The sequence below is a fragment of the Symsagittifera roscoffensis genome, chromosome 1, assembly GCF_963678635.1.
Source record: "Symsagittifera roscoffensis chromosome 1, txSymRosc1.1, whole genome shotgun sequence".
In the NCBI taxonomy this organism is placed as follows: Eukaryota; Metazoa; Xenacoelomorpha; order Acoela; family Convolutidae; genus Symsagittifera; species Symsagittifera roscoffensis.
In genome coordinates, this window is record NC_087062.1 from 63,791,825 (window position 1) to 63,816,490 (window position 24,666).

The following is a 24,666-nucleotide window of genomic DNA, read 5'->3' on the forward strand; positions in this document are numbered from 1 at the left end:
TAAGCAAGAGAGTTTCCGGCAAACTTTCTTTTCCATTGAAATCAAAATCTTTGTTATAAGAGGTCGTTTTCTAGAAAATCAAAAAAACTACGAAAAAAAACTTTAAAAAATTTTGGTTTTCCATTTAACTTCAGCGTAAAAATTTTGGATATAATCTTTTAGTCTAGGGAGTTTCCCCGCAACGCTTTTTTTCCATTGATTGCAATGTTTTAGATTTTGAAAAGTAGTTTTCGAGAAAAAAAAAAATTGTTTCAAAAACCGTCAAAAAATCATTTCTTTTTCTTTTGCGAATTCAAAAACTTTGGGTATATTAATTTTGGTTTAACCGCTTATGCAAGGGATTTTTCTACAACCCGTTTTCTCTAATGAACCCAAAAGTTTAGATTATGGAATACTTTTGGAGAAAAATCGAAAAATTCAAAAACGGTCAAGACTTAAAAATTTGAGTTTTCCGAGATAATAGCTTTCTGTATTAAAAAAAATGGTGTAACCCCTTATGCAGAGAAGCTTCCCACAACCTATTCTCTCTGTTGAACCTGAAATATCAGATATGGGAAGGTAGTTTTTCTCAGAAAAATCAAAAAATTTCAATAATCAAAAATTCTTTCAATAATCAAAGTTTTGATTTTTCCGAGTGACAAAATTTTGAGTTAAAATTCTGGGCGTAGCCGCTTAAGCGGAACAATTTCCCACAAACCGTTTGCATTGAGCCTGAATGTTCAAATTTCGGCAGAGTAGTTTTTTAGAAAATTCAAAAAGTTTCAAAAACAGTCAAAAATGAAAAACAGTCTTTTCTCAGAGCCATATTTTTTTGTGTAAAACAATTGGGTGTATTGCTTTTGCAGGGAAGCTTTCCACATCCCGGTGTATCCATTGAATCAAACAATTAGATTTGGGAGAACAGTTTTTCAGAAAAGTAAAAAAAAAATTTAAAAATGGTAGAAAAATCGATATATTGTTTTTACCGAAGGCCCAACTTTTTATGGTAAAAAAGGTTGAACGTAACCACTCATCTAATAGAAGGGGACTTATCACTACCATTTCTTTCCAATAAACTCTTAGTCTCAGACTTGGGAGGTTAGTTTTAAAAAAATTGGTAAAAAGTCTACCAATTTGAGTCAAATAACCTTTTTAAATAGATATTATGATCAATAGGAGGAGTGGCAGTTGACATTCTCAATCGTTACATTTACCAACGACAACTGAGATCGGTCCTCAAGTGCGACCTTTTTCTCGAGCGCGATCATTTCAAATTTTTCAAGTTCTCTCAAGTAAAGTGCATCAATCTGGTTTTTTTTAACACTGGTGCGCCTCTGGGTTAACAATCAGTCCATATCGCTTCAAAATGAATGACAACTCACCAAACGAATCCAGCAAGCAGTACCGTTGGAAATCTTTCTCGGATTCCATTTTTTATCCTACTAATCCCGAACTTCTAAGCCTAGAAGCTGGTGACTTAGCAAGTGCTGTAAACTAAAAGAAAAAAGGACATATTGGGTTGCCTCCTGCGTGTGCCTTTTTTGTCGAAACCAAGGAAACACTTAATGAATATCGAAGAACGCTGTGCCTCTTTTGTTGATACCAAGGAATCAATTATTTAATATCGAAAAACAATACTCAGCTGAAAACCTAATCAACTGTTGAGCTACACAGAGAAGAGGAAATCTCAGAGTCCTTCGGCGAAATATCGAAAAGAGTCACGAAACTGCAGAACAACTACGAAACATCGTATACCTTGCCTACCAGTGCGACGGGCAGCGCTGTTGCCCACCCAGCAGATCCGTGTGCACTGCGGATCCGAGGAATAGAAAAACCTGAAGGCTCAATTGAGGAACTGCTCAGCAAAGACAAAGCAAGTGTTGAAAATTTTTTTGAGAAACTTGAAGTTCCTTGTGAAATCAAAGACATCTGCAGATTGGGAAAAATATCAGATGCACCAACGGAAACATCTCGGGCCCCCGATATTTATTGGTCGTTTTGACAAACCCATGACACAAACGACTGGTTTGTTCCTCTCTCGTCAAGCTGAAAACTTATAATTTTATAACTTTCATAAGCCGAGACCTTTCATAATCAGAGGTCATGATCAAAAAACAGATTTTGTCTCAGCGGTATAAAAGAAAACAACTGGGTGTACCAACGACCAGCCTACGCATCAGAAATCTCAAGCTGTATAAGAAAAACGGTGAAAAATGGGAAGAAATCGTAGCTGCTCCTGTGACAGCATGACAAACAACAGGCAATTATCCAACGGCTTCTTAAGATAATCCAGTTCAGGACGTATTAACCCTCTCTCTTTTCAACGTTCGAAGTCTACTCAAATTGCCCCCGACACCTTTCGTTCTCTGCCGCAGTCCTGCCAAGGGACTTCAGTGTACTCGCGCTTACTGAAACCTGCCTAACAGATTGTTTTCTTGAATGCTGAACTATTTCTCCCTCAATAAGTTTTTCTCCGGTGTAATCGAGCTTCACGGAGTATGATATCCAGACATAGCGGAGAGGATCTCTGAATCATTCGCAAACTGACAGAGACTTAGCCTATCAACCATTGACTGAAGTTTTTGCGTGTCACGTTCAAAACAAAAACGGTGCTTTTATCGTCGCAGTGGCGTACATTCCACCAGCAATCAGTCAATATTGTTGGTCTACTGAGCAATGGGGCTTCTTTTTAACAAAACTGGTCGACAAATCTCGCAGAATGGAAGCGCCTCTCTTTCTCCTCGGTGACTTCAATCTAACTGGCATAGACTGGTCAACTCAGCATACTTCCGACTTGTACGAACAAAAAATTCTTGAATTGTAAGACAATTTAGAAGTGATCCAATGCATCAAACTTAAGACTACTCCGTCAAAAACTCAGGACTTAATCTTCATAAACAATACAAATGTCCTTCTTGATGCTTCAGTCGACGAACTTCTTACAGAATCTTACTGCATTGATGGCACACGTTGCTCAGATCACTTTGCACTCTTGATGAAATTAAAGTTATGCAACGAGACCTATTCTAAAATCTACATAACCAGCTTCAAATTTTATGATTTTAAGGATTATGATTAACTGGTACAGATGATTGAATCTGGTCCGTTTACTGGCACTTGCTGGTCCAATCATTTACTCTACTGTACGAATTGAAAACATGGTTGCAAATAAAATTGAAAGAAAGTGTTCCTCAGTCTCGGAAAACTGAAAACATATCAGGTCACCGATCGAGAAAAACTAAACATCGCGTCAAATGCTTGGAAGCTGAAATTTATCTGAAATTGTCTCGAGACCAAGCATCATATGCGACTATGTTTACCAATAAGCGAGGCACCAGGCACTTGTACAATTTATTGTCGTCACTAAGGAAGGCAAACCCCATCCCGTCAACTCTGCAGCTCAACAAAAAGCTTGCATCGATACTCGCAGTTTTAGTAAATCTTTTTAACGATCACTTTCAGAATGTCTTTTCCATTAGTTCGACTTTATCATTATCCGAGCCAAACAAGCATTCTATTCGCTACATATCCGACTTCGACATATCAGAGACCCGTTTCCTGAAGATCAAATCTTACCTTATAAGCACAATATCTGGAGGTCCCGACAACCTCCCACCGATGAACAAAAAAAATAAAGTTGTATATTCCGGGATGAGTGGAAAATTGGCAAAATCACACCGATGAACAAAAAAACCGGTTGCTTGTTTCAAATTACCGCACCGTCACGCTCTTGATCACATTGTACAAAGTTTTCGAAAAACGCATTTTCGACAAGCTTTACTCATTTGCCGCGCTTTACTTCCATCCAAATCAGTTCGGTTTCAACCAGAGGCGCCTCGCCGCACTGCAGCTGTTATCTTTCCTGCACTCTCTATATAATGGATATCAAATTCCAAATACATCGGTCAACACCGTATATCTCGATTTCAGCAAAGCATTTGACAAGATAGACCATCAAGTTCTCCTCTCAAAATCGCAAAAAAAATTGGGTTCCGTGGTAGACTACGGAAGCTCTTGAAATCATCAACAGTGTGTCTCTATATACAATGCTACCTCGCGCCTACTCTTTGTTACTAGTGGGGTCCCCAAGGCTCACTCTTTTATTCCTGATCTACGTTCTAGATTTCTCAGCCGGTCTTTCGTCTGAACCATTCATGTTCGCGGACGATGGCAAGTTGTTATTTAACCTTGAAAACGCATCGGATACTCAAAAAGATCTGCTCGTTTTTTTTTCGAATGGTCGCGTAGCAATTTGTTACCTTTCAACTTGGACAAATGTGATCATCTCGTTTTTGGCAATAGCGAGCACAGTACCCTACTGATGCTTGGTCCTCATGAACTTCAACAATCAGAAAAAGAGTCTGATCTTGGGATCATCATCTGCAACAATCTTTCATGGACGGAAAACATTCGTTCTCGCTGCAACAAAGCTCAGAAAACATTCCATCTCATAAGGCGAAAGATTGCTGATTCCCTCGCAACCAAACAAAAGCTAAATCGATCATGGTACCAGTTCTTATTTATTCATTAGTCGGCTGGTATGCTCCAAAAACAAATGCGCGTGTTCTTGAGGGCAATCAGCGCCGATGTTCAAAAGGGATACTTTGTGACTACGACCTACCGTACACGGACAGCGCACAACAATTGAATATACTTCCACTCTCCCTCAACTTGCAGCTATGCGACCTATTGATGCTTTTTCATATCCTTTCATCAAAGTACAGCTACGACTGGAGTAACCACTTAGAAACTTTTTCTCCTTCAAGCAGTGCTAGATCAAGGAGATCATCAGAAAGTCAGCTTTTCCTCTTGCCATCGATCTTCAAAGAACAATGCCGCGACAATTTCCGGTACAGAACACCCAGACTAGCAATTTTCCTACCAACCTGGATCAATTTCTGTTGAGGTTAGACCATCTCAACGTCAGGCAGAATAATTGAATCGTAATTAAACTGATTAAACTCAGTCAAGGTCAACTAGTGATCTCAAACTAAGCAATTAGTCAGTAATTATTTAATTGGTACTTTTTTGATGCTTAGTTTGTCATGTCATTTATGTTCACTTCTTTCAATTGATTCTTTAACAATAAATAGCTCTTCTCAATCCTCAGTTCAATCCTCAGATTCCATCTCAGTCTCTAACCCCAGCTCTTCATCCTAGTTGGTCTAACTCTGAATCTTAACAGTTTCTAGGCCCAGATTTCTTTTCATATTTTTTTTCTGTCAGTGTTTTTAGCTTTAGCTAGCAGCCTTAAGCAACGATGGACTTATTATTTTTCTGTCAGAGTTTTTAGCTTTAGCTAGCAGCCTTAAGCAACGATAGCAGCCTTAAGCAACGAGGCCCGTATTATTTTTCTGTCAGAGTTTTTAGCTTTAGCTAGCAGCCTTAAGCAACGATGGACTTGATGCAGGAGCGAGCAGTGTTAATCCAGCAGAGGGAAGACAATCAAAACACTGTGTGGTCCCACTTGGAGGTGTTTCAGATTCTATCTCAGAGCTGAGAACGAGGTTGAGGAACTACGATGACTCGAGGAAGGCTCGATGTGGAGAGAGGACTGGACATGGTCATACAGCCATGCAAGCTGCGAGGAAGAAGTAAGGAGTTTCAAGTAGTGGCTGCTATGTGTGCGGTCAGAAGGGTGATAAGGAGAGGGACTGCAAAGCCAAAAGTGACAGCGGACAATCCAGGGCTCGAGACAGTGGGTCGAACGAAGCAAGTGGGCCAGGAGCAAAGAAGAAAGGGTGCTTCAAGTGTGGGCAACCTTAACATTTTGCATGGGAGTGCAAGCAGGGGAGGACAGGGTTCTTCAGTGGTTGTGCTGCGACTTCAATACGGGATCCATTGATCATGTGGTGCGCGACATGGCTGTCTTTTCTAGCTTTGAGAGCTGGAACAAAGGGACAACTGTGGAGAACCCAGCGGCACGCTGTCAGAAATTGAGGGCAAAGGATCAGTGGAAGTGGAGATCAAAAACTGCCATGATGCTGTGAGGAGCTACACTTTTCACATTGTGCTTTTTGTGCCGAGCTACAGTGTGAACTTGATGAGTGTGAGCTCAGTTATGGCCAGAGGCTCAAGCTTCACTTTCGCCGCAGATACGTTAGACCTACTGGCACCAGATATGGGACAGCTACCTGTGAAGCAGCGCGGCAAGCTTTTCTTCCTTGACTGCAAGTTCAAGAGACACCCGAAAACAAGGAGGGATACCAGTGATGCAATGTTGTTTCACCGACGACCGGGGCACCTCAACCAGTAGGATATTTCATCGCTTGTCCATGTGTGCGAGCTAGAGCTCTGCGAAGGTGTACAGCTTCTAAGATGCATGAAGTACCAGTGCCTAAGAAGACTGACAGCAGAGCATCGGCAGTGGGGCAACGGGTCTTGAAGTACCGGGAACATTTGAAGTACCGAGTACTCATAGTGCACGCTATGCTTTGAACTTCAATCGACGAATTCAGTCGGCTGGCTGTGGAAACCATCGAAAGTGAGCAATTTTCGTGTGTTCGGTTGCCTGGCGTACTGTCTGGATCGAGGCAACAGACAAAACAGGATCCAAAGTGCAAAAAAAGCAAGTTCATCGGCTACGACGAGGAGAGCAAAGCCTACCTGCCGAGGGATCTAGAGACAAGACGAGTGTTGCGAGCAAGAAGCGTGACATTCAATGAGAACATCATTCCCGATGACTTCATGGTTGACAGTGAGCCATTACAAACCGTGGAGCTATCAATCGAGGAGTGCATTGATTTTGAGCAACCAAGCATGACGAAAACCAGAAAAGCACAAAGCGCGTCAACTGAGGGTGATACTGCAGATTCACTGGGGGCTACTGAGGAAAATTTGGTCGAGGAGGAAGCAGTAGATACACTTCTACTGATCATCCAGTGCAGAGGTCCGTTAGGACAAGGAACCCACCCATTCGATACGGACTGGCCTATACCCACGCTTCAGTGACTAGAATTCAGGAGCCAAGGGTCTATTCAGAATCAGTGTCTGGACCCAAAAAGGAGCAGTGGCTGGCAGTTATGGCTTTGAAGGCGAAGTCTCTAGAAGTCTTGGGAACATGGACACTTGTTGATAGACCACAATCTCGAAAAGTTATTCCTGGAAGATGGGTTCTTGCTGTAAAGAGAGATGCGATGCGACAAATGGAGCGGTTCAAAGCCCGATATCTAGTGAAAAGGTTCAAGCAAGTGGAAGGACTTGACTTCAATGAGACGTTTGCTCCAACCTGTAAACCCAAAACAAAGAGGATACTGCTGGCTCTGGGGGCACAAAATGATCTTTTACTTCATCAGAGGTATGTTAAGTCAGCCTTCCTCAACTCTCCTCTAGCAGAGACACTGTACATGGAGCAGCCAGAGGGGTTCAGCAGCGGTAGCAGCTAAGTGTGCTTGCTACAACGAAGTCTCGATGGGCTGCGGCAGGCAGGAAGAGACTAGTATCGGACGCTGAGCCTTTTCCTACCTGATGAAGGGTTTACTAGAAGCAGCAACGACTTCTGTTTCCTCACGATGAGGGGAACAAACGATGCAATGATTTATGTGCTGGTTTGGGTAGATGGAATCATCATTGGGTGCAGATGTCAAGACGAAGTTGACAAGCTGAGGAGCCGTTTCTCCGAACGATTCAAGATCGATGACAGGGGCACATTGTACTGGTTCCTGGGAATCCAGGTCAAGCAGTCACCTGGGACGGTAACAGTATATCAATCTCATTACATCTACGATTGCTTGGAGCAATTTGGCCTTGCTGAGTGCAAACCAGTGGGCACACCAGCGGACATCAGCGCACAATTGTCGAAGAAGGGCTACCTTGAAGCTGGGTCAGCAGAGGCAGTATCCATGAAGGCTGAGGACTACAGAGGCATTGTGGGCTCATTCTTGTACATAGCTAAGCAAACAAGGCCTGATAACCTAGCTACTGTGACTCGTTACCTGAAGGGGAGCAAAGATCTGGAGCTGTGGTACACTAAGGAAGCTGGTGGTGTAAAACTATATGGACCCGCAGATGCTGACTAGGCTGGAGATTTGGATGATAGAAGTTCAACTACTGGCTACAGTTTTCATTTGCAGAAGGCAGGGCAGCAATTAGTTGGAGCACCAAGAAGCAACCAACTGCAGCCATATCTACCAGTGAGGCTGAGTACCAAGCAATGGCAGCAGCGGTTCAAGAGGCTCTATATATGCGATTACGTCTCGATAAGATAAGCGTAATTACTGACGGACCAACTGTCACCAAGGAGGACAACCAGAGCTGTATCAAGATGTGCAAGAATCCGGTGATGCCGAAGCGAACGAAACACATGGATGTGAAATAATACTTTGTTCGAGAACGAGCGGAAGATGAGACAGTTGAAATCCAATATTGTCCTACTGAGTTCATGGAAGCCGACTTATTGACAAAAGCCCTGAGCAAGGCTAAGGTGGAACAGCATCGTCGAACCTTGATGGGTTGCAGCCTGACGTTGGACAAAGCCAATTCAGCCTGAGTGGGGGTGTTGAGGTCAGACCATCTCAAGGTCAGACAGATTAACTGAATCGTAATCAAAACTGATTCAATTCAGAAAAAGTCAACTAGTGATCTCAAACTAAGTAATTAGTCAGTACTTAATTATCTGGTACTTTTTTGATGTTTAATTTGTCATGTCATTTATATTCACTTCTTTCAATTCACTCTTCAACAATCACTACCTCTTCTCAATCCTCAGTTCAAACCTCAGATCCTATCTCAGTCTCTAACCCCAGCTCTTAATCCTAGTTGCTCTAACTCTGAATCTGAACAATTTCATGGGACTGAAACGCAGACTTATCAAGCTCTTGATGCGTTACTTCTACCGCCACTACAACGAAGTCAATGCGTGCAGTTGGCTCATTGCCTGTCTCTGTGCCAATTGCCGACAGACTTATCCCAGACTTGCTTGTTTATGAACTCCGGGGTCATTTCCGTCAATATTTGTGATTGTAAAATCTCTATAATAATAATAATCATAAAAATATTAATAATAATCTTAATAATGTTAATAAAATTTCCCCACAGACTTTTTCGAAGACTGTAGAAAGTTGAGTAAACTGTATAAGCCTATTGGATTATGCAGGCATACAGGGAAGTGGGCCAAATTGGTACTACTTTTATGAAAATTGGTAGAGTTGTTTTTGAGAACAACTAAAATTTTTGAGAAAAACAAAAAAATTTTCAAGGACGTCCACAAAAAGAACCGATCCCATGCATTTTCATAACATCTGTTTTTATCAACAGGAATTGAGAAATCAAACATTAGAAGGAAAACCTGATGAAGTTATGTGAATGTAAAAACTCCAGATGATTAATGTATTGTATCAGTTTCAAAAGAAATCACCAGAACAATGCCATCGGGTTAATACGTGCTTCGTGCTTGCAGTAACGAGACAAAAAATGTCTGAAAAAACGTGTGGCCCTTTAGAGATAACACTGCAATTTTACCATTTACAGTGGCTTATAATTTTCATTACAAAATTGTTTTTCCTTAGAGGAAAACTTGCAACACATCAATTTTGCAACACGTATCGTTTTCCTATGAATAAAGGCTAGTGCTAAAAGGTAATTAGGGGTAAACTCGAAATTGTGATGTGCATTTAATTGTAATGAAAAAGTTTTTTAATTGCAGCCGATTTTTTTTCAAAATTTGATTTTTAATTCTCGAAGGGACATCACTACCATCACATTTAAATTTTCATGCAGAATTAGACACCAGACGTAATCAACAGATTTTTTTGCGAAAAGTTAGCTGTCAAACCTTTGTACTTAATGCACAGCAATCAGTTCCTTTTTTCTGTTTGCAATTGGCAACCGTTAGAAAAACGGAAAATAGCTTTCTTCTTGGGAAAAACTACTTAGCAAAATAAAATAATCGTTCGCTCAATTAAACTAACATCCGGCTGTTGTGATTTGTTTTAGTTTGTTATAATGACCTTCGGTATTTTAATTAATACCAGTTTAGCTACGACCATTGGTCGATATGAACGGAAGTTCAGTTGTCCTTTTTAACGTCTTAATTCAACTACTTCCTTTTAACGTTTTAACACTTAAGCTTATGTACATACCTTGTACATAGACACTAGAATTAGAATAGTTTATTATGGCGCAGTCAAATGATTCGAACGTGCGTGGAATTCCCCCCTTTTGGCCTAATCACACCCTAGAGCCACCGCATGCCTAGACCCAATGGAGCGACCAATTCCAATTGGCGATCATAGCGAAAGAAAATCTGGATTTAGAGAGCCTACATGGACCAGAGATACCGGAGACGCAAATTCCAATTTTGGAACAGGCGACAGGCAGCGAGTCGGACGCGGAAAAAGCCAACAGAGAGAGCAGGAACAAAAGCACAATGAAACAGTACGAATCCGCAGAAGAGGAACGGATCAACGAAGAGAAAAGAAAATTTAATGGAATGAGACGAACGGAGGCGGACAAGAAACTGCGATCAATTTTATTTTTAGCCCTAGGGAGCGAAGGAAAAAGAGTTTTTACACAAAAGAACCCGAGAGTCAAGATTTTAGCAATATCGTTCTCTGAGTTCTGGACTCTACTAGACGCAGCATTTAACAAACCGCCCAATACTACATTCGAAAGATATAAACTTCTAAATCGAAAACAAAAAGATCGTGAGTCGTACGAACAATTCTGGGGAGCACTGACGGACCTAGCCAGCACGTGCAACATCAAGGAATCCGACGAGGCAGAATGGATAAGGGATATCTTCATTTGCAATATGAAGAACACAGACACCCAGAGGAAGCTACTTTCAGCTACCATAAGCCCGTCGGAAGCACTTAATCAAGCCCTAATCGATGAAAAGGGATATTTTAACCACCAGAAACTGACAAATATGTCACGGTCATCGACCAACGGGACAACTTTTAAATCGTTTAGTAACCACAATCATATCAAAAAAGAACCAAGCTTAAACATCGAAAGGAGTAACTCATGCATGAAGTGCGGAAATACATTTACGAAAGGGCACTTAAATGTTTGCCCAGCGAAGGACATAACATGTAAAAACTGCAACTATAAGGGACACTTCGCCAAATTATGTAAATCACGCAATAAGAGACCAACTGTAAATAATGTATCAAATAATTTCGTAAATACTGAGAATTGTACATACACACCTCCGGAAAACTCGTGGATGGAAGAAAAAGAATCGTGCGACGTGATAAATGCGTGGAATGAGTACGGACAGAGTGACGATGACGACTTCTCGGTGTTGAGTGTCAGAACTATTTACGACAATAATGGTCTTGAAACAAAGAAACTCCTGAACCTAGGCATTGGCTGGGACATGATTGTAAATATGAACATACCGGTAGATTCAGCAAGTCCTGTAAGCTTTTTAAAACAGAATGTTCTACATGAAATTAAACTAAGATACCCAAACCTTAAGATACACCCAGTGGAGAAAAGAATAAAAGACCTATACTGCGGATTCACCAACGATACGATCAATATCTTGGGAAAAATAATTGTCAGAACACAGTCCAATGGGTGGATCAGCGAAGAAACCCCATTCTTCATAACCGGCGGACACGAGCGTAACATATTGGGGAACGACAATCTACCCAAACTGGGCATAGAAATTTCGCAGAGGAAATGCCCGCAACCAATCTGCATGGTCAATCAACTCACACTTGAGAGTGAGTACAAAAACTTACCTTCCTTATCAGACAACATTTTTAACGAGTTTAAGGACTTATTCACTAGAGTGGGGAAAATACCTAACGATCGGAAGGTAACCCATTTTCACACACCTTTTAAACCAATACAGTCCAAAGGGAGAAGAGTACCACTCCATTTACTCGCGGCAGTGAACGACGAATTAAAAAGAATGGAAAAAGAAGGTCACATAATAAAATTAGAGAAATGCGACGAAGATTGCTTCATCAGTCCAATTGTAATCACTCGGAAAAAGGATTCTTCAATAAAACTGGCACTGGATTCCAAGCTTTTAAATGATCAAATTTTTAAAAATAAGTATCAAATGCCGAATATACACGAACTGATTGATAACGTGACACTCCAAATTTCAGAAAAACCCAACGGGCGAGTGTGGTTTAGTAACTTAGACCTGAAAAACGCATATAGCCAACTTCGACTTTGCAATCAAACCAGTAAACAGTGCAATTTTAGCATAGTAGGCGGCGAAACGACTGGAACGTATCGGTTTCTAACTGGATTTTACGGATTAGGAGACATGCCCAATGAATTCCAACGGGTCATGGACTCAATGTTGAAAAATATCCCGTTTACAAATTGTTACATAGACGACATCCTGGTAGCCTCGCGCGGATCGCTGGAAGAACATAAAGCAATAGTGCACAAAATTTTATCAATCTTAGATAAGAACAACATGGCAGTGAAATGGGGGAAATGCGCATTTTTTAAATCTGACATCGAATGGCTTGGCTTCAAGATCTCAGGTAATGGAGTACGACCGTTGGTCGGTAAAGCCGACGCTATAAAAAATTTGCCAACCCCGAAGAATATTTCTGAACTTCGCTCATTTTTCGGCTCAATAAACCAATATGTAAAATTCGTCCCCAATTTATCCACTTTAAGCTCCCCTCTTCGACCTCTTCTAAACAAAAAATCGCTATACAAATGGGATACCAGCCATTCAATAGCGTTTGAGAAGTTAAAAACCGAAATTGTAAATATTGCAGAAAACAGCCACTTTGATATAAAAGAGAAGACAAGACTAAAAACGGACGCTTCACATAGCGGACTAGGGGCTACCCTAGAACAATTACAAGACGACCAGTGGAAAACAATCGCATTTGCATCCAGATTTTTAAACAACCATGAAATGAAATATTCCACCAACGAACTAGAGTTACTGGGAGTCGTATGGGCTACAGAACATTTCAGAAACTACCTGTACGGAACAGAATTCCAAATAGTCACTGACCATAAAGCTTTACTATCAGCACTTTCGGCAAATCATGGCAATAAAACGATGCACAGTCGATTGACCCGCTGGGTAAACAGACTCTTACCTTTCAATTTTAAAATTTCACATTTACCAGGAAAGGACATGGGCTTTACTGACCTTTTATCTAGACTTCCTTCGGGCAAAGCCCTTCCAATTTCACATTATGACGATGAATTTGTAGTCGCTTCAATCGACAGAATTCAGAACATTTTATCGACTAAAATAGATTCTAAATTACTTACTGTAAATTCTGTAGATAGACCAACGGTCGCTGTAAATACTAATTCACGAGTTAATACAATCCCATCGGGAAACGAAAATTCAAGCAACGTGATTGGTCAGAATCAGCCGAATAGCTCGTTAGCTTTACTCAATCTCAAGATTACTGCTGCTATCATATCTTGTATTGCTCAGTCGATAAAAATTTGCCACAATAACCATTCTCGGACAGAAAATTGTACTACAAATTGCCAACCAGTCGATAATTCAAAATTTAATTTTAAAAGTATTACTTTTTCGGACAAAGTCCTTCTACATTTTTTACTTCTAAACAGACACCTTATACCACCTAACAAGAAAAAACAAGAGCTCCCAATGGACAAAGTGATCGAACCCCTTTTGATTATCCCCGAAGAACATAATATTGCTCTCAAATTCAGAGACGACAAACTTCCACAAGACCACGCAGATCTCTTAAGAAGATATAAGGCCGATCTGAATTTACCGATTTCCCCAATTCGCCCAGAGAACCACTGTTCGAAGAAATTGCTTCAGATCATGACGAGAGAAGACAAGGTGCTGTGGGATCTGATAGAGACGATAAAGCGGAATCGACCGATGGGCATACACGGGACCTACATGAAGAACTACACTAAAGACTTACACGTGAAGGATGATCTACTCTTTTAGGACAACAAACTAGTCGTCCCAGCTACCATCAGGGGAACTTTTAATTCAATGTTACACGAGACTCACCCAGGACAGTTCGGGATGAAATCCCTCGCAGAATATTTGTGGTGGCCACATATTTATCGGGAAATCTACCATCACGGGAGAACATGTACCCAATGTTTAAAAGCGGGTAAGAACATTAAAGTGATACTGGGCACCAATAATATTTCGAAACTCCCGACGTTGACATTCGCGAACGAAGAAATCAATTTGGATTTTGCGGGACCGTTGGACGCTAGTGGGGGTAACAACAAATACATTCTACTTTGTATCGACCGCTACACTAAGTTTCCTTCGGCCAAGATTGTCAATAACACCTCTACAAGAAACGTAATTTCATTCCTAAACGATTACTGTCATCTTCATGAATTCCCAAGAAAAATTAGAGTCGACCATGGGTCATGCTTTCTTTCACACGATTTCAAAAACTTCTGCGATAAATTTAATATAGAAATCATTTACTGTACGGTCGGAGACCACAGATCCAACGGGCTAGTGGAAAAACTTGTGCACACAATTAAATCGAAATTACTGGCAATGTAATTCGAAATACCCAAACCATCTCTAAACGATTCGATCGAGAAAATCATCTGGAATTTGAGAATCTCAAAGCAAACGGCGATCGGATGTACCCCGTTTGAAAAACATTTTATTAGAGTAGCGAACACTAGGTGGAAAAATCTCATGTCCAATATTGAACATTTAGATAAAGGAAAGGCTATCTTGTCAAAAGAGCGGGCTACTAACTGGGAACTACACGACGGGGCAGAAGATGGCTATCTGGACGAGGAAAGGGACAGCACGTCGGACCCAGAAGAAAACTTGCCATTAGCTAGGACGTTCAGCCTACGCACAACCCCGGACGACACTACCCGAACGTTAGATCCACTGGGAAAAAGAAAAGCAGTAACAGGAGGTAACTTATATAGAAAGGTGTCTAACAGAAAAAATGGGGATCCTTACTTTAATCTAGTTAAGAAGGATATAATCGATTCTTCAGAGCACACAGTTACCCTCGACAATGGCCACGTTTTACGTAAATCGGATCTGGCTATAAAAGGAAAAACACTCCCGGGGCCCAAAAAGATAATAGTTAATCAGACACCCACTGGGCATAATACTCATATTCATTCGAGTTTAGCTGGGAAAAGGAAACTCTCTCCACCGAAGAAAACTGGAACGATATCAGCTGGCCATTCGAGACAAGGCACCCCGAGAACGGAGATTATCAGTTCCGGGACTAGCGCACCGACTGCGAGCTCGGCCACTCAAGACACTCCTAAACTTTCTTCAGGTTCTTCTTCCTTAAACTTAGATTCGTGGGACGGGATAATCGAGGATTACTTTGACGATGTGACCAATAATAACGTACCTCAAAACCCCTACTCCGAGACTAATCAGGGCTTAAGTATTACAGGTCATTCCGAAATCCCACCATTGAGCTCAGAAGGAACAGCAAACAACGACTCACGGGAGATTGTAGTCATACACCACGCGAATACTAGTGAAGGATCTCAGGACAATCCTATTATGATAGACAGTATTCCGGAACAGACGACCAGTGTGACTCCAAAGACCAGAAACTCCAGACCACGTAGAAATGTGGGCCCCCACAGTTTTACGGAAATCGACGATTTATCGACGTGGTGCAAGAGAAAGACGACCTAGGGGCGATAACTTCTGTATTCTCACAGGCACCGGAATTGTCTACTTTCTCGGTCAATTCTCCTTCGGATCTTCTGACTCCATTAGCGGAGGCACCCCCTAGACAGATCTTAGTCGCAGAAACTACTTTGACTTGGTCTTCAAGAAACTCCCTCCCGACGGGCAGACTTGCAGCTTCAACCACGAAGACCCAACTCCTTGAAAATTATTCGAACACCAATTTATCTGACCCGACCTCGAAACACTCTTCATTAGAGATGGATAACTACAGCGAGATCTCATCAACTATAGATTCAGATGTGAGAGCTAAACTGGATGAGTTCGAGGACCAATTCTTATAATCGTCATATCAAACCAAACTTATCAAAACAATTTTTGTAATCTATATTTTCGCCGGACTTTTTAATTTCACCTGTAGATACAATTGTACATGTTAAGGTACATGTTGTGGTTTAGTTTTATTTAGTTAGTTACCGTATTCTGTAAAAATTGTAATTCTGTATAGGCACCCTGTACATTGCTACATTCTCTTTCAATTTGTGGATTTGATTTTGCCGCTGTATATTTACCCTCTGGGCGCAGTTTGTAAAATTTCTTCCATCTTCTGAGGGGGAAAAAGGGTGTATATAGAGTTATATAGTTAAATTGCAGTTTCATTTTTTTCCCGGTGGGAAATGTTGTGATTTGTTTTAGTTTGTTATAATGACCTTCGGTATTTTAATTAATACCAGTTTAGCTACGACCATTGGTCGATATGAACGGAAGTTCAGTTGTCCTTTTTAACGTCTTAATTCAACTACTTCCTTTTAACGTTTTAACACTTAAGCTTATGTACATACCTTGTACATAGACACTAGAATTAGAATAGTTTATTACCGGCTTACAAACTTTTTTATTGAAATGATTTCATTTCATTGTTGTTACCTAGCTGGTCAATACGAAACATTTTTTATTTGTTCACAAATGAAATGTGCCAAGTGCGAGTACCAAATTCCGAACGTTCAAAACATACAAATAATTGGACAGATAATACTGTTGAATTATCCATTTACGTATCAAAAAATACTTTACGTTTTTTTTTTATAAAAACGAAAACTTAAATAACTAATAATTTAAATATCTAAGCAATTCTCGAATATTTACTTTAAAAATTTTCTTTGCAAAGGAAGCTCCTAAAACTAAGTCACAAAATTGATACAAAAATAAGGATAGCCGGTTACTGTGCAAGAAGCACAGAATGTTCCGACCGGTCTTAAAAAATACAAAAATGTTTTCTCAAATTAGTGTCGTTTTTTTTTCTGCATCCTCTGATAAAAAAATCTGAACAAAAAATAATACTTAGGTATATTTGAGAGTCATACTAAAATCGCTCAATTGAAAACAGTTTTTGAAAAAAATGGTTAGAAAAACGAAAAACAAAAAATTTTAAAAATTTCAAGATTTTTCGATCTTTCAAGTTTTTGAATCCCAAAATTGCGCTGAAAAACTAAAAAATCTACCTTTACTTGAGTAAAACTAAGTTTTCACGCCTTAAAGTAAGCTTAAATAAGGTATTAGAATTACTAGTTACCTTACTAATCAGCTGGAAATTAGACCAAAAGTCAAACTTTTTGAACCGGTTCTTCTCGACACGGTGAAAACTTTAAACAAAAAATTTTTATGTCGCTCGAATCACAACTGAAAGGGCTTCAATATGATATATCACTCAAACCTGACCGATGATAATTTGTGGTAGCTTATTTTGCGTGGAAAACAAAAAGAAAAAAGTAAAACCTACCCGAATACAAAGTTCCTCCCCATTTTCAATGGTCGGAACGAAAAGATTATTTGGCTAGTGTCTGTTTTAGCTCCACCTCTGCAGAAAAACATACATTCTCAGCCTGCGGGATTCTTTACACACAAACTAAGCTGCACTTTGTAGAAAGAAGCAAAAAGAAAAGAAAAAAAACAAAGTTTTTTTTACATTCAACCCTAGCCAAAGAATCATTGGTAAGAAAAATAGGAAATCTGATTTTTATTTTTTAGAATGCTATAAGATAAAAAACAAAAATTCAATGTCCATAGATAATCAATTTCCACAGATACGCTTGCTTTTTTGCGGCTAACAGTGAAAAATGAGACGAAAAAAAAATTCTTAACAGAGGCGAAGCTGAGTTACGCACCAGTTACAAGAAAAACAAGAAAATGATTCCAACAGCCAGCATGACGCCCATTAACAAACAAGGAAGACTTCGAACGATCTTATTCTCAAAGAAAAAAATACATTTCCAAGTTTATTAATTGAAGTTTTTGAAGAGCTCCACGTGGGGTTGATTTTGAGCGTTCAAAATTTGGAATTAGAGTTTTATCGCACTAATAGGACCGAATTTTTATCCCAATTGGTAACAAAACCAAAAATACTTGAGCAAAAATCCTTCAAGTCGAAAAAAAATCAAAAAAGATCTGAAACTAACAAAGAGTTAACAGTAATAAAAAATTTTAAACCGATATACAGCGGGCCGAAACCCAGTAAGCAAAAAAAAGACAAACATTTTAGATCAAAAAATTTTTGAATGCGACCGATACCTAACTAAAAATATGTCTGTTGGAGTATTTCCAACAACAGGACCAGGATATCAATCCATAAGGACTCAAATTCTGTGATAAAGTAAATTATTTACGCGAGAACGCTTAGTATTTGATTGCAATGCCCTTGCTGATCGCAAGGGTAAAAACAGCTGGTTGAAAAACCAAAAACTTTTTGAAAGAAAATATTAAAAATTCTTGGAATTGAGCTACCTACTTCATTATGAGAATGTGTTTTTTTTTATAGTTGAAAGTCTTTAATTTGTAGAAAAAAAATATTCAAGCCTCGATCCAAAGAAAAAAAAACTCATTTTAAATCTGAAAGAAAGCAACAGTTACAAATAAATTTCGTTGTGTCGAGGCCATTGCGGATTTAGCGGATTCCACCACCTGATGACCCAAAATGTCTGTCCTTTGATCCTATTTTAAGACATCCTGTTTTGGCTGACCGACCTTGAAATTTTTTCTAGAAGCACCTTGAGCTCCAATATCGAGCTTCAATATCGGCCTCCTATATTGACCGTACTTACTTTAAGGGAGAGCGCTTGAAAAAAAAAACCGAGAACTTCGGGTAAAAAAAAGCGTTAAAACGCCTTTTGGCTGTTTTCTAGAAAAAAAATTGCCAGCGCGGCAAAAAAAAACGTTGCTTGAAAAGATTCTTTAAATTGGTTTGGGAGAAATCGGATAAAAAATTTTGTCGACCTGAAAAAAAGGTCAATAAAAATTTCAATTTTTTGAAAGCTAGAAAGAAGCCTAATTTTCAAAAAAAAAACGGGTCTGCAGTAACTAAACCGGCAGAGATAAGCAGGTAGACAAAAATCTATACAAGCCAAAAATTTTCATTTTGCAAAAAACACATTCCGAGCTTTGTTGTCGAGCATGGGTGTAAAAGCAACTTAGAAGAAAAATAAACATTCAAAAAAATTGGGCTACGGGATTTAAGTCGACAAAAATCATCAGACAGATCGAAAGCGAAAAAAAGTTTTATATAGATTTGAGAGTGCTCGGAAAATCAATATGTTCGACTTAAGAAAAGGTCGACAAAAGTTTCGAAGCTCCGAAAAATTCGCCTCCTTCAAAAAAATTTTAGATCCGCTCCTGGTCGAAGCAAAAGACCTTGATATTTGCTAAGCAAAATCAAAAAACTTTTCCGTTACGTAACTTGCATCTAAAATCAGGATTGTTCGATGAACTTCAGCCAGTTGGGTTTCCACTTGATGACCGATTTTATTGAAGTTGCGAGATGTTTCTTCTGACAATTTGGTTGCAATTACATTTTTAGATTGCGTTTTTAGAAACCTTGGATTTTGTTGAACTAAATGCATGCCAAAAACCATGCGACTGGTACATATTTTAATCTCAACACAAAAAATAGCTATCGATAGCAAATCGAGTGCTACCTTAAAAAAACAATCAAATTAAGAGCAACTTTTTGGTACGGTAGCAAATTTGCTACTAGCGATTATTATAGTGCGCTCCGTCGAAATTACATTCCATTCTTTTACATAGGTTTTTTTTCAGTTTTTGAAGAAATCAAACATATTAGCGTGTAACATACCTCCGGTGCTTCAAACAGATTAATGAACGTGGATATTGCTTACTTAGACAAAGAAGCGAAGCTGGGCTTCGCACCACAAGCGATCCAAAAAATAATGATTGCGATTAGCATAAAACGAAACAAAATTCGAAAATTGAAAAAGCACATTCAAAAATTGTTTTCGTCATCAAAAGTTATGAAAATTGCAGAAAAAAAACTTCAAAAATTCCAGACAAAATTACCTACACAATTAGAAATTTTTCATGGAGTTTCTGGAAAGCTTGAAAAAACCATTTTTTTTTTAAAACACGTTCTCTACAGGAACTAAGCCGGCGAAAAAAAGCAGAGATAAAATCTATGATAGCGAAAAATTTTGAGTTGGCAAAAAAACACCGCGACTGAAATCAAATTACCGAGTTTTGTTGTCAAGCATGGGTGTAAAAAGAACTAATAAAAAACTCACATTCAAAAAAAATTGGGCTATGGGAATTAAGTCGACAAAAACAATGACAGACGGAAGTCGAACAAGCAAAACCTTAGAAAAAAAACAGGTCCAAGGATTAGAACCACAAGTCTTTGCCATCTCAAACAAGCGTGCAAGCGTTTTACTACTAAGCCAAATGCGCCAGGTGCTTCATCGTTATTAAACTGGTAATATAGAAAGTATATGAGTGAGTCCAGGATTCAGGAGGTGAGTCCTGTGAACAAAAACTTTTACGGAAAAAATCTAGCCCCTGATTTGAGCACCCTTGCTTATCGCCAAGAGAAAAACATAAGAAAATCAACGAGATTGAAGCAATAGTAACAAGCGATTGGGCATCCAGTAGCGTTTTCTATTTCATAAGGTGAAGGAAAAATTCAATTTTAAGGTTTTTTTGAAGTAATATGGTCAAATTTCCTGAAGGACCGGGTTTAATTTGCACTTTCATTAATAAATTTGCACTTTCATTAAATGAAAAAATGCTGAAACGATTTTACTTGCAAAATTAGTACGTTCAAGAGTAAGATCCTCGTCTAACTTATTCAATTATTTTTGTTTGTCCGTATATATCATTCGCTGCCATCAATCGTTTAACACAATGTAATCAATTGAAAATCATCAGACTCTTTTTTCTTTATTTCTCAGTTTAATGAAAAACTTTCAAACAATCATAAAAAATGTCTATTTTGGAAATTTATAAAAATTGAGCAATATAATCAAGATAAAGACCACATCTGCAATTGCTTGTAGTAGTCTGACATCAACCCGCCAAAAGGTCAGCCAATTCACAAAACTTTTGAAAAATCAAAGCCGTCGCAAGTAGCAGCATAAATGGGGTTAATCAGTCGAATTTGGAGGCAAGATATAAACTTATGAGAGTTCCTAGACAGCACCCTGCCATAGTTTTCAGAACTTTAAACATGAAGTTTTTAAATCTTGAGTTTTTTTAAATCTTGATTTTTTTTGAAATTGTAAAAATCATAAGATAAACTGTATATATTGAAATTAAAAATCATTTCAGCAGTCAAACATAAGCTCATGGCCTCCTGCAAACTGTGAAAGTACCCTGAACGCCATGACTTTTGTGGTGTCAACCGTATCCGTTACCTAAAGACCAAGTGTGCCGGAGACGCAAAACGAATTGAATTAATTATGAACTGAACCTAAATTTACCATTTCTAATTTTGACCATTCTGCGAACAAAATTTTTTAGTGCCAAAATTCTAATACCCGGTCGCATTACCCTGCCTATCGCAACGGTATTTAATTTTGTTTTCCACCTGAAAACATAGCCAACTGACAGTTGGAAAGAGCAAAGAACGCAAGGAAACTGAAAAAAAAAAAAAACTTTTTTCTTTTCAAAAATCTTAAAGTTTTGAATTTCGAATTAAAATTAGATGGACTTAACGCTCTTTGAATTTGTAGAACAATTTTTGATGGACACGTTTTTGTTAAACAACCCAAATTAACCCATAAAACTTTTTTTCGCTGGGAAATCTGATAATTAATTTCCATTTTCAAAATTAGAAGTCGATCATGTTTTTCGTGACCTTTACATTTTTCATGTTCGATAGTGGAGTTTGCATTCCTTTTAACAATAGAAATGCACTGAAAAAAATCACAAGTCAAACCTCGAAAAATCTTAACTGAGCATGAACAAATTTTTAGACTTTTATCTGAAAAAGAAAAACAAAAAAAAATCAGCAAGAACTATATACGAACACTCACTACGTTCATGACTCTTAATCAGTTACCACAAATAATTGTCAGAATGGATCGAGTGATATATTAGATAATAACCCTTTCATTCGTGATTCGAACGACATTGAAAAAAAATTTAAATTTGGTGTCGAAAAAAACCTGTTTGCAATTTTTGTCTTTTGGTCCAAATTTGAGCTAAAAGTGAGTGTGCAGGCTTACAATAGCCTAGTTAAGCTTCTTTTAGCCGTAAATACTTAGTTTTACTCAAGTAAAAGTTATTTTTGGGAGTTTTTCAGCTCCATTTTGGGAATCAAAGTTTCAAAGACTGAAAGTTTCTGCAAAAAAAATCTAAAAAATTCCTACAAATTTCAATTTTTTTAATGATTTCTTTAAGGTTTTTTCGTCATTTTTCTGCGAAACGTGTTTTCCAGTTGGCCTAACTTACTATGACTGTCGAATATGCCGAAGTTCTATTTCTCGGGCAGATCTTTTTATCCAACCACGCAGAAAAAAAAACAAGTTGAAAAAAATTGTACTTATTGACTATGGTCGGAACATTCTGTGCTACTTACACAGTAACCGGCCATCCTTGTTAATTTTAAAATTTTGTCAATACTGAATAAATGTTTTTGAGAATCTGGTGAATACATGTTGAGAATCTGGCTCATATAAGCGATCCCCACATAAAGACCAAATGAACAACTACATTACACGTCCCCCGTACGAAAACGACGAAGTCATCGTTCTCTACCCTCAGAGAAAAAGGAGAATGTTTAGAGGTTACAGCAAGCTATCCCATGCCACATACCAGAGAAAAATCATATAAGAATCTAGGCAGAAATGTCACATCATAGCTCTATGTATTGTCTAGTATATACATGCCTTTAATTTGATGTATTAGAAAAATGAATTCTCCATTGGTTCCAAATTGATTGATTTCGAGAAACAAATTTACTCGACGATCTATTATAAGAGGTTTACCATATTCTGAAAAAAAATTACTTAGATATCAGCTGCTTTAAATTTATTTTTAATGGATCGTTAACAAACCCACGTGATACAATATTGGACAATAATCTTAAAGAAAAAAATTCACATAATCGATTAAGAAGTGCCATCTTGAAATAGCAGTTTTCCAATGTAATTAAATTAAAAACAGATGCACAGAGCAGTAAACTTTATACTGATTTGAAGTTGATCATTCATAAAACGAATGATCAGAATAAGTAATTTATAACACTAATGAACATATTTGCTTTAAAGAGATATGAAGATCGATAAAATCTAAAAACAAAAAGTATAAGCGAAGTATCAGAAGAACCCTTTTAGAACAAAGTTTTTAATCTATTGCCGTACAAATAAAAATTTAATACGTTTTTCATTAAAATTAGAAAAGGATGAAAGTTTCTGAGTTCAAGTTCAATTAGGATTGGGACCTGATTTCCAGGTTAGATGCTTGACATAAAACGCTATGACAGTCTTTGGACACTTCTCATTTGCTTCTTCAGATGAGACCAGGTCTACTTTGCTGCAGTTCTTCCACTTCATTAGGAACTTCAGACTTCCTCCTGCTTCTGTTGCCCCCAATATACAATCAGGTTCGCATCCCCGTGCAAATCCTATCGGTTCTTTTCTCGTTTGGTCTACATTTACCTCTTGTACGTCTCTTTGAGACGAACACGGTTCAGAAGCAGTATCGTCCGAATCCAAGAAGATCTTCGGCTCCGTTTTCACAACTTTCTCGGGAACTTGATTCGGCTTGTTTGTTGAAACTGCTGCACTCTCGTTACTAAACACGGAATTTGAAATAGGCTCTTCAGTTACACAGCCGTCCATTGATTGCTTTGAGACTGGTACTTGGGTCGGAAAATCATCGTCATCGCTGCCTGCATTTTTATCATGCTGCAGCTCTTGGTACTTGTGTTTTCTTGGTCTCTTTACCTTCGGCTTATCAGTTTGAATCTCATTTGTACTCATCGTCAAGTCGTCTTCAGGGCTTTTCCCTGCTTGCTGTTTTTCCCAGTTACGGTTAAACTCTTCTAATAGGGCAGGACACCCCAGGTGTTCAACAGGTTCCCATGTATCTTCAGAAGAGTCGTATCCTTTCCACCTCAGGAGGTATCGAGCCTCCCCGTTGACGAATTTCTTGTCCAATATTGATTCAACTTCCAGTTCATCTGGGGTGGCCAAAACCTCACTAGATTCAGTAGAAAAAATCTCCTTCCGTTTTCGCCCTCGTTGTTTCTTGAGGGGCATTTTGACCTGAAGAATTTTCAAGTATTTATAAGCGCGATATTAAAGCATACATGGATTGCATATCATAACTCAAGTGTATTGAAAAAATTCTGTAGTTCTTGAAGTAGTGAAAAAATTTCTACACATTTATCGAATCTTTAAATTGCTATCTAGTCGATGTGTGTAATGTTTAAGCAAAACTCCAAGAACGTATTCGGGTATACCACCCCTCGCCCTCACTTTCTACGCAACCGTGTTTTCAGAAACATATGCAGCTAAAACTAGTCGTTTTCTTCCTTAACATTTTGAACTCCAACTTCTGCTTAATTTCTATCTAATTTCTGCTTCCAAATTACAATGTCAATTACACGCGGGATACCGATCGATGACTACTTATTGAACTTATCAATCATTAAGCATTTAATAAGCAGAACTAACACACTTAAGGGACAATTAAAAACAAAAAACATGAGGGTCGTAGATCGGCGGAAAGGTATGAATGATTTGCGGAAACGAACCTTACAGCAAAACTAGTTGAAAATCTCAAGGGCTATTTTTCGAAAAACAGTCTGCATTTCCAATGCT

General features: G+C 38.6%; 3 protein-coding genes across 3 annotated transcripts in view; 1 reads left to right on the forward strand and 2 right to left on the reverse strand.

Annotated features, from left to right (window-relative positions):
- The window catches only part of LOC134847559 (uncharacterized protein DDB_G0287625-like), a 288,876-nt gene extending 264,367 nt beyond the window's left edge, over positions 1 to 24,509 (reverse strand). The window contains exon 1 of the mRNA XM_063864640.1: positions 24,500 to 24,509. The gene's annotated coding sequence lies outside the window, so the exon portion shown is untranslated. The remainder of the gene's footprint in view (positions 1 to 24,499) is intronic.
- On the forward strand, positions 7,491 to 7,997 carry LOC134839165 (uncharacterized). The gene has a single exon (XM_063854629.1). The coding sequence runs from the start codon at positions 7,491 to 7,493 to the stop codon at positions 7,995 to 7,997; it is 507 nt and encodes a 168-aa protein (XP_063710699.1).
- LOC134856885 (chromobox protein homolog 3-like) lies at positions 22,904 to 24,104 on the reverse strand. The gene has a single exon (XM_063873179.1). The coding sequence runs from the start codon at positions 24,100 to 24,102 to the stop codon at positions 23,266 to 23,268; it is 837 nt and encodes a 278-aa protein (XP_063729249.1). The 5' UTR covers positions 24,103 to 24,104; the 3' UTR covers positions 22,904 to 23,265.
- Positions 24,510 to 24,666: the final 157 nt, after the last annotated feature.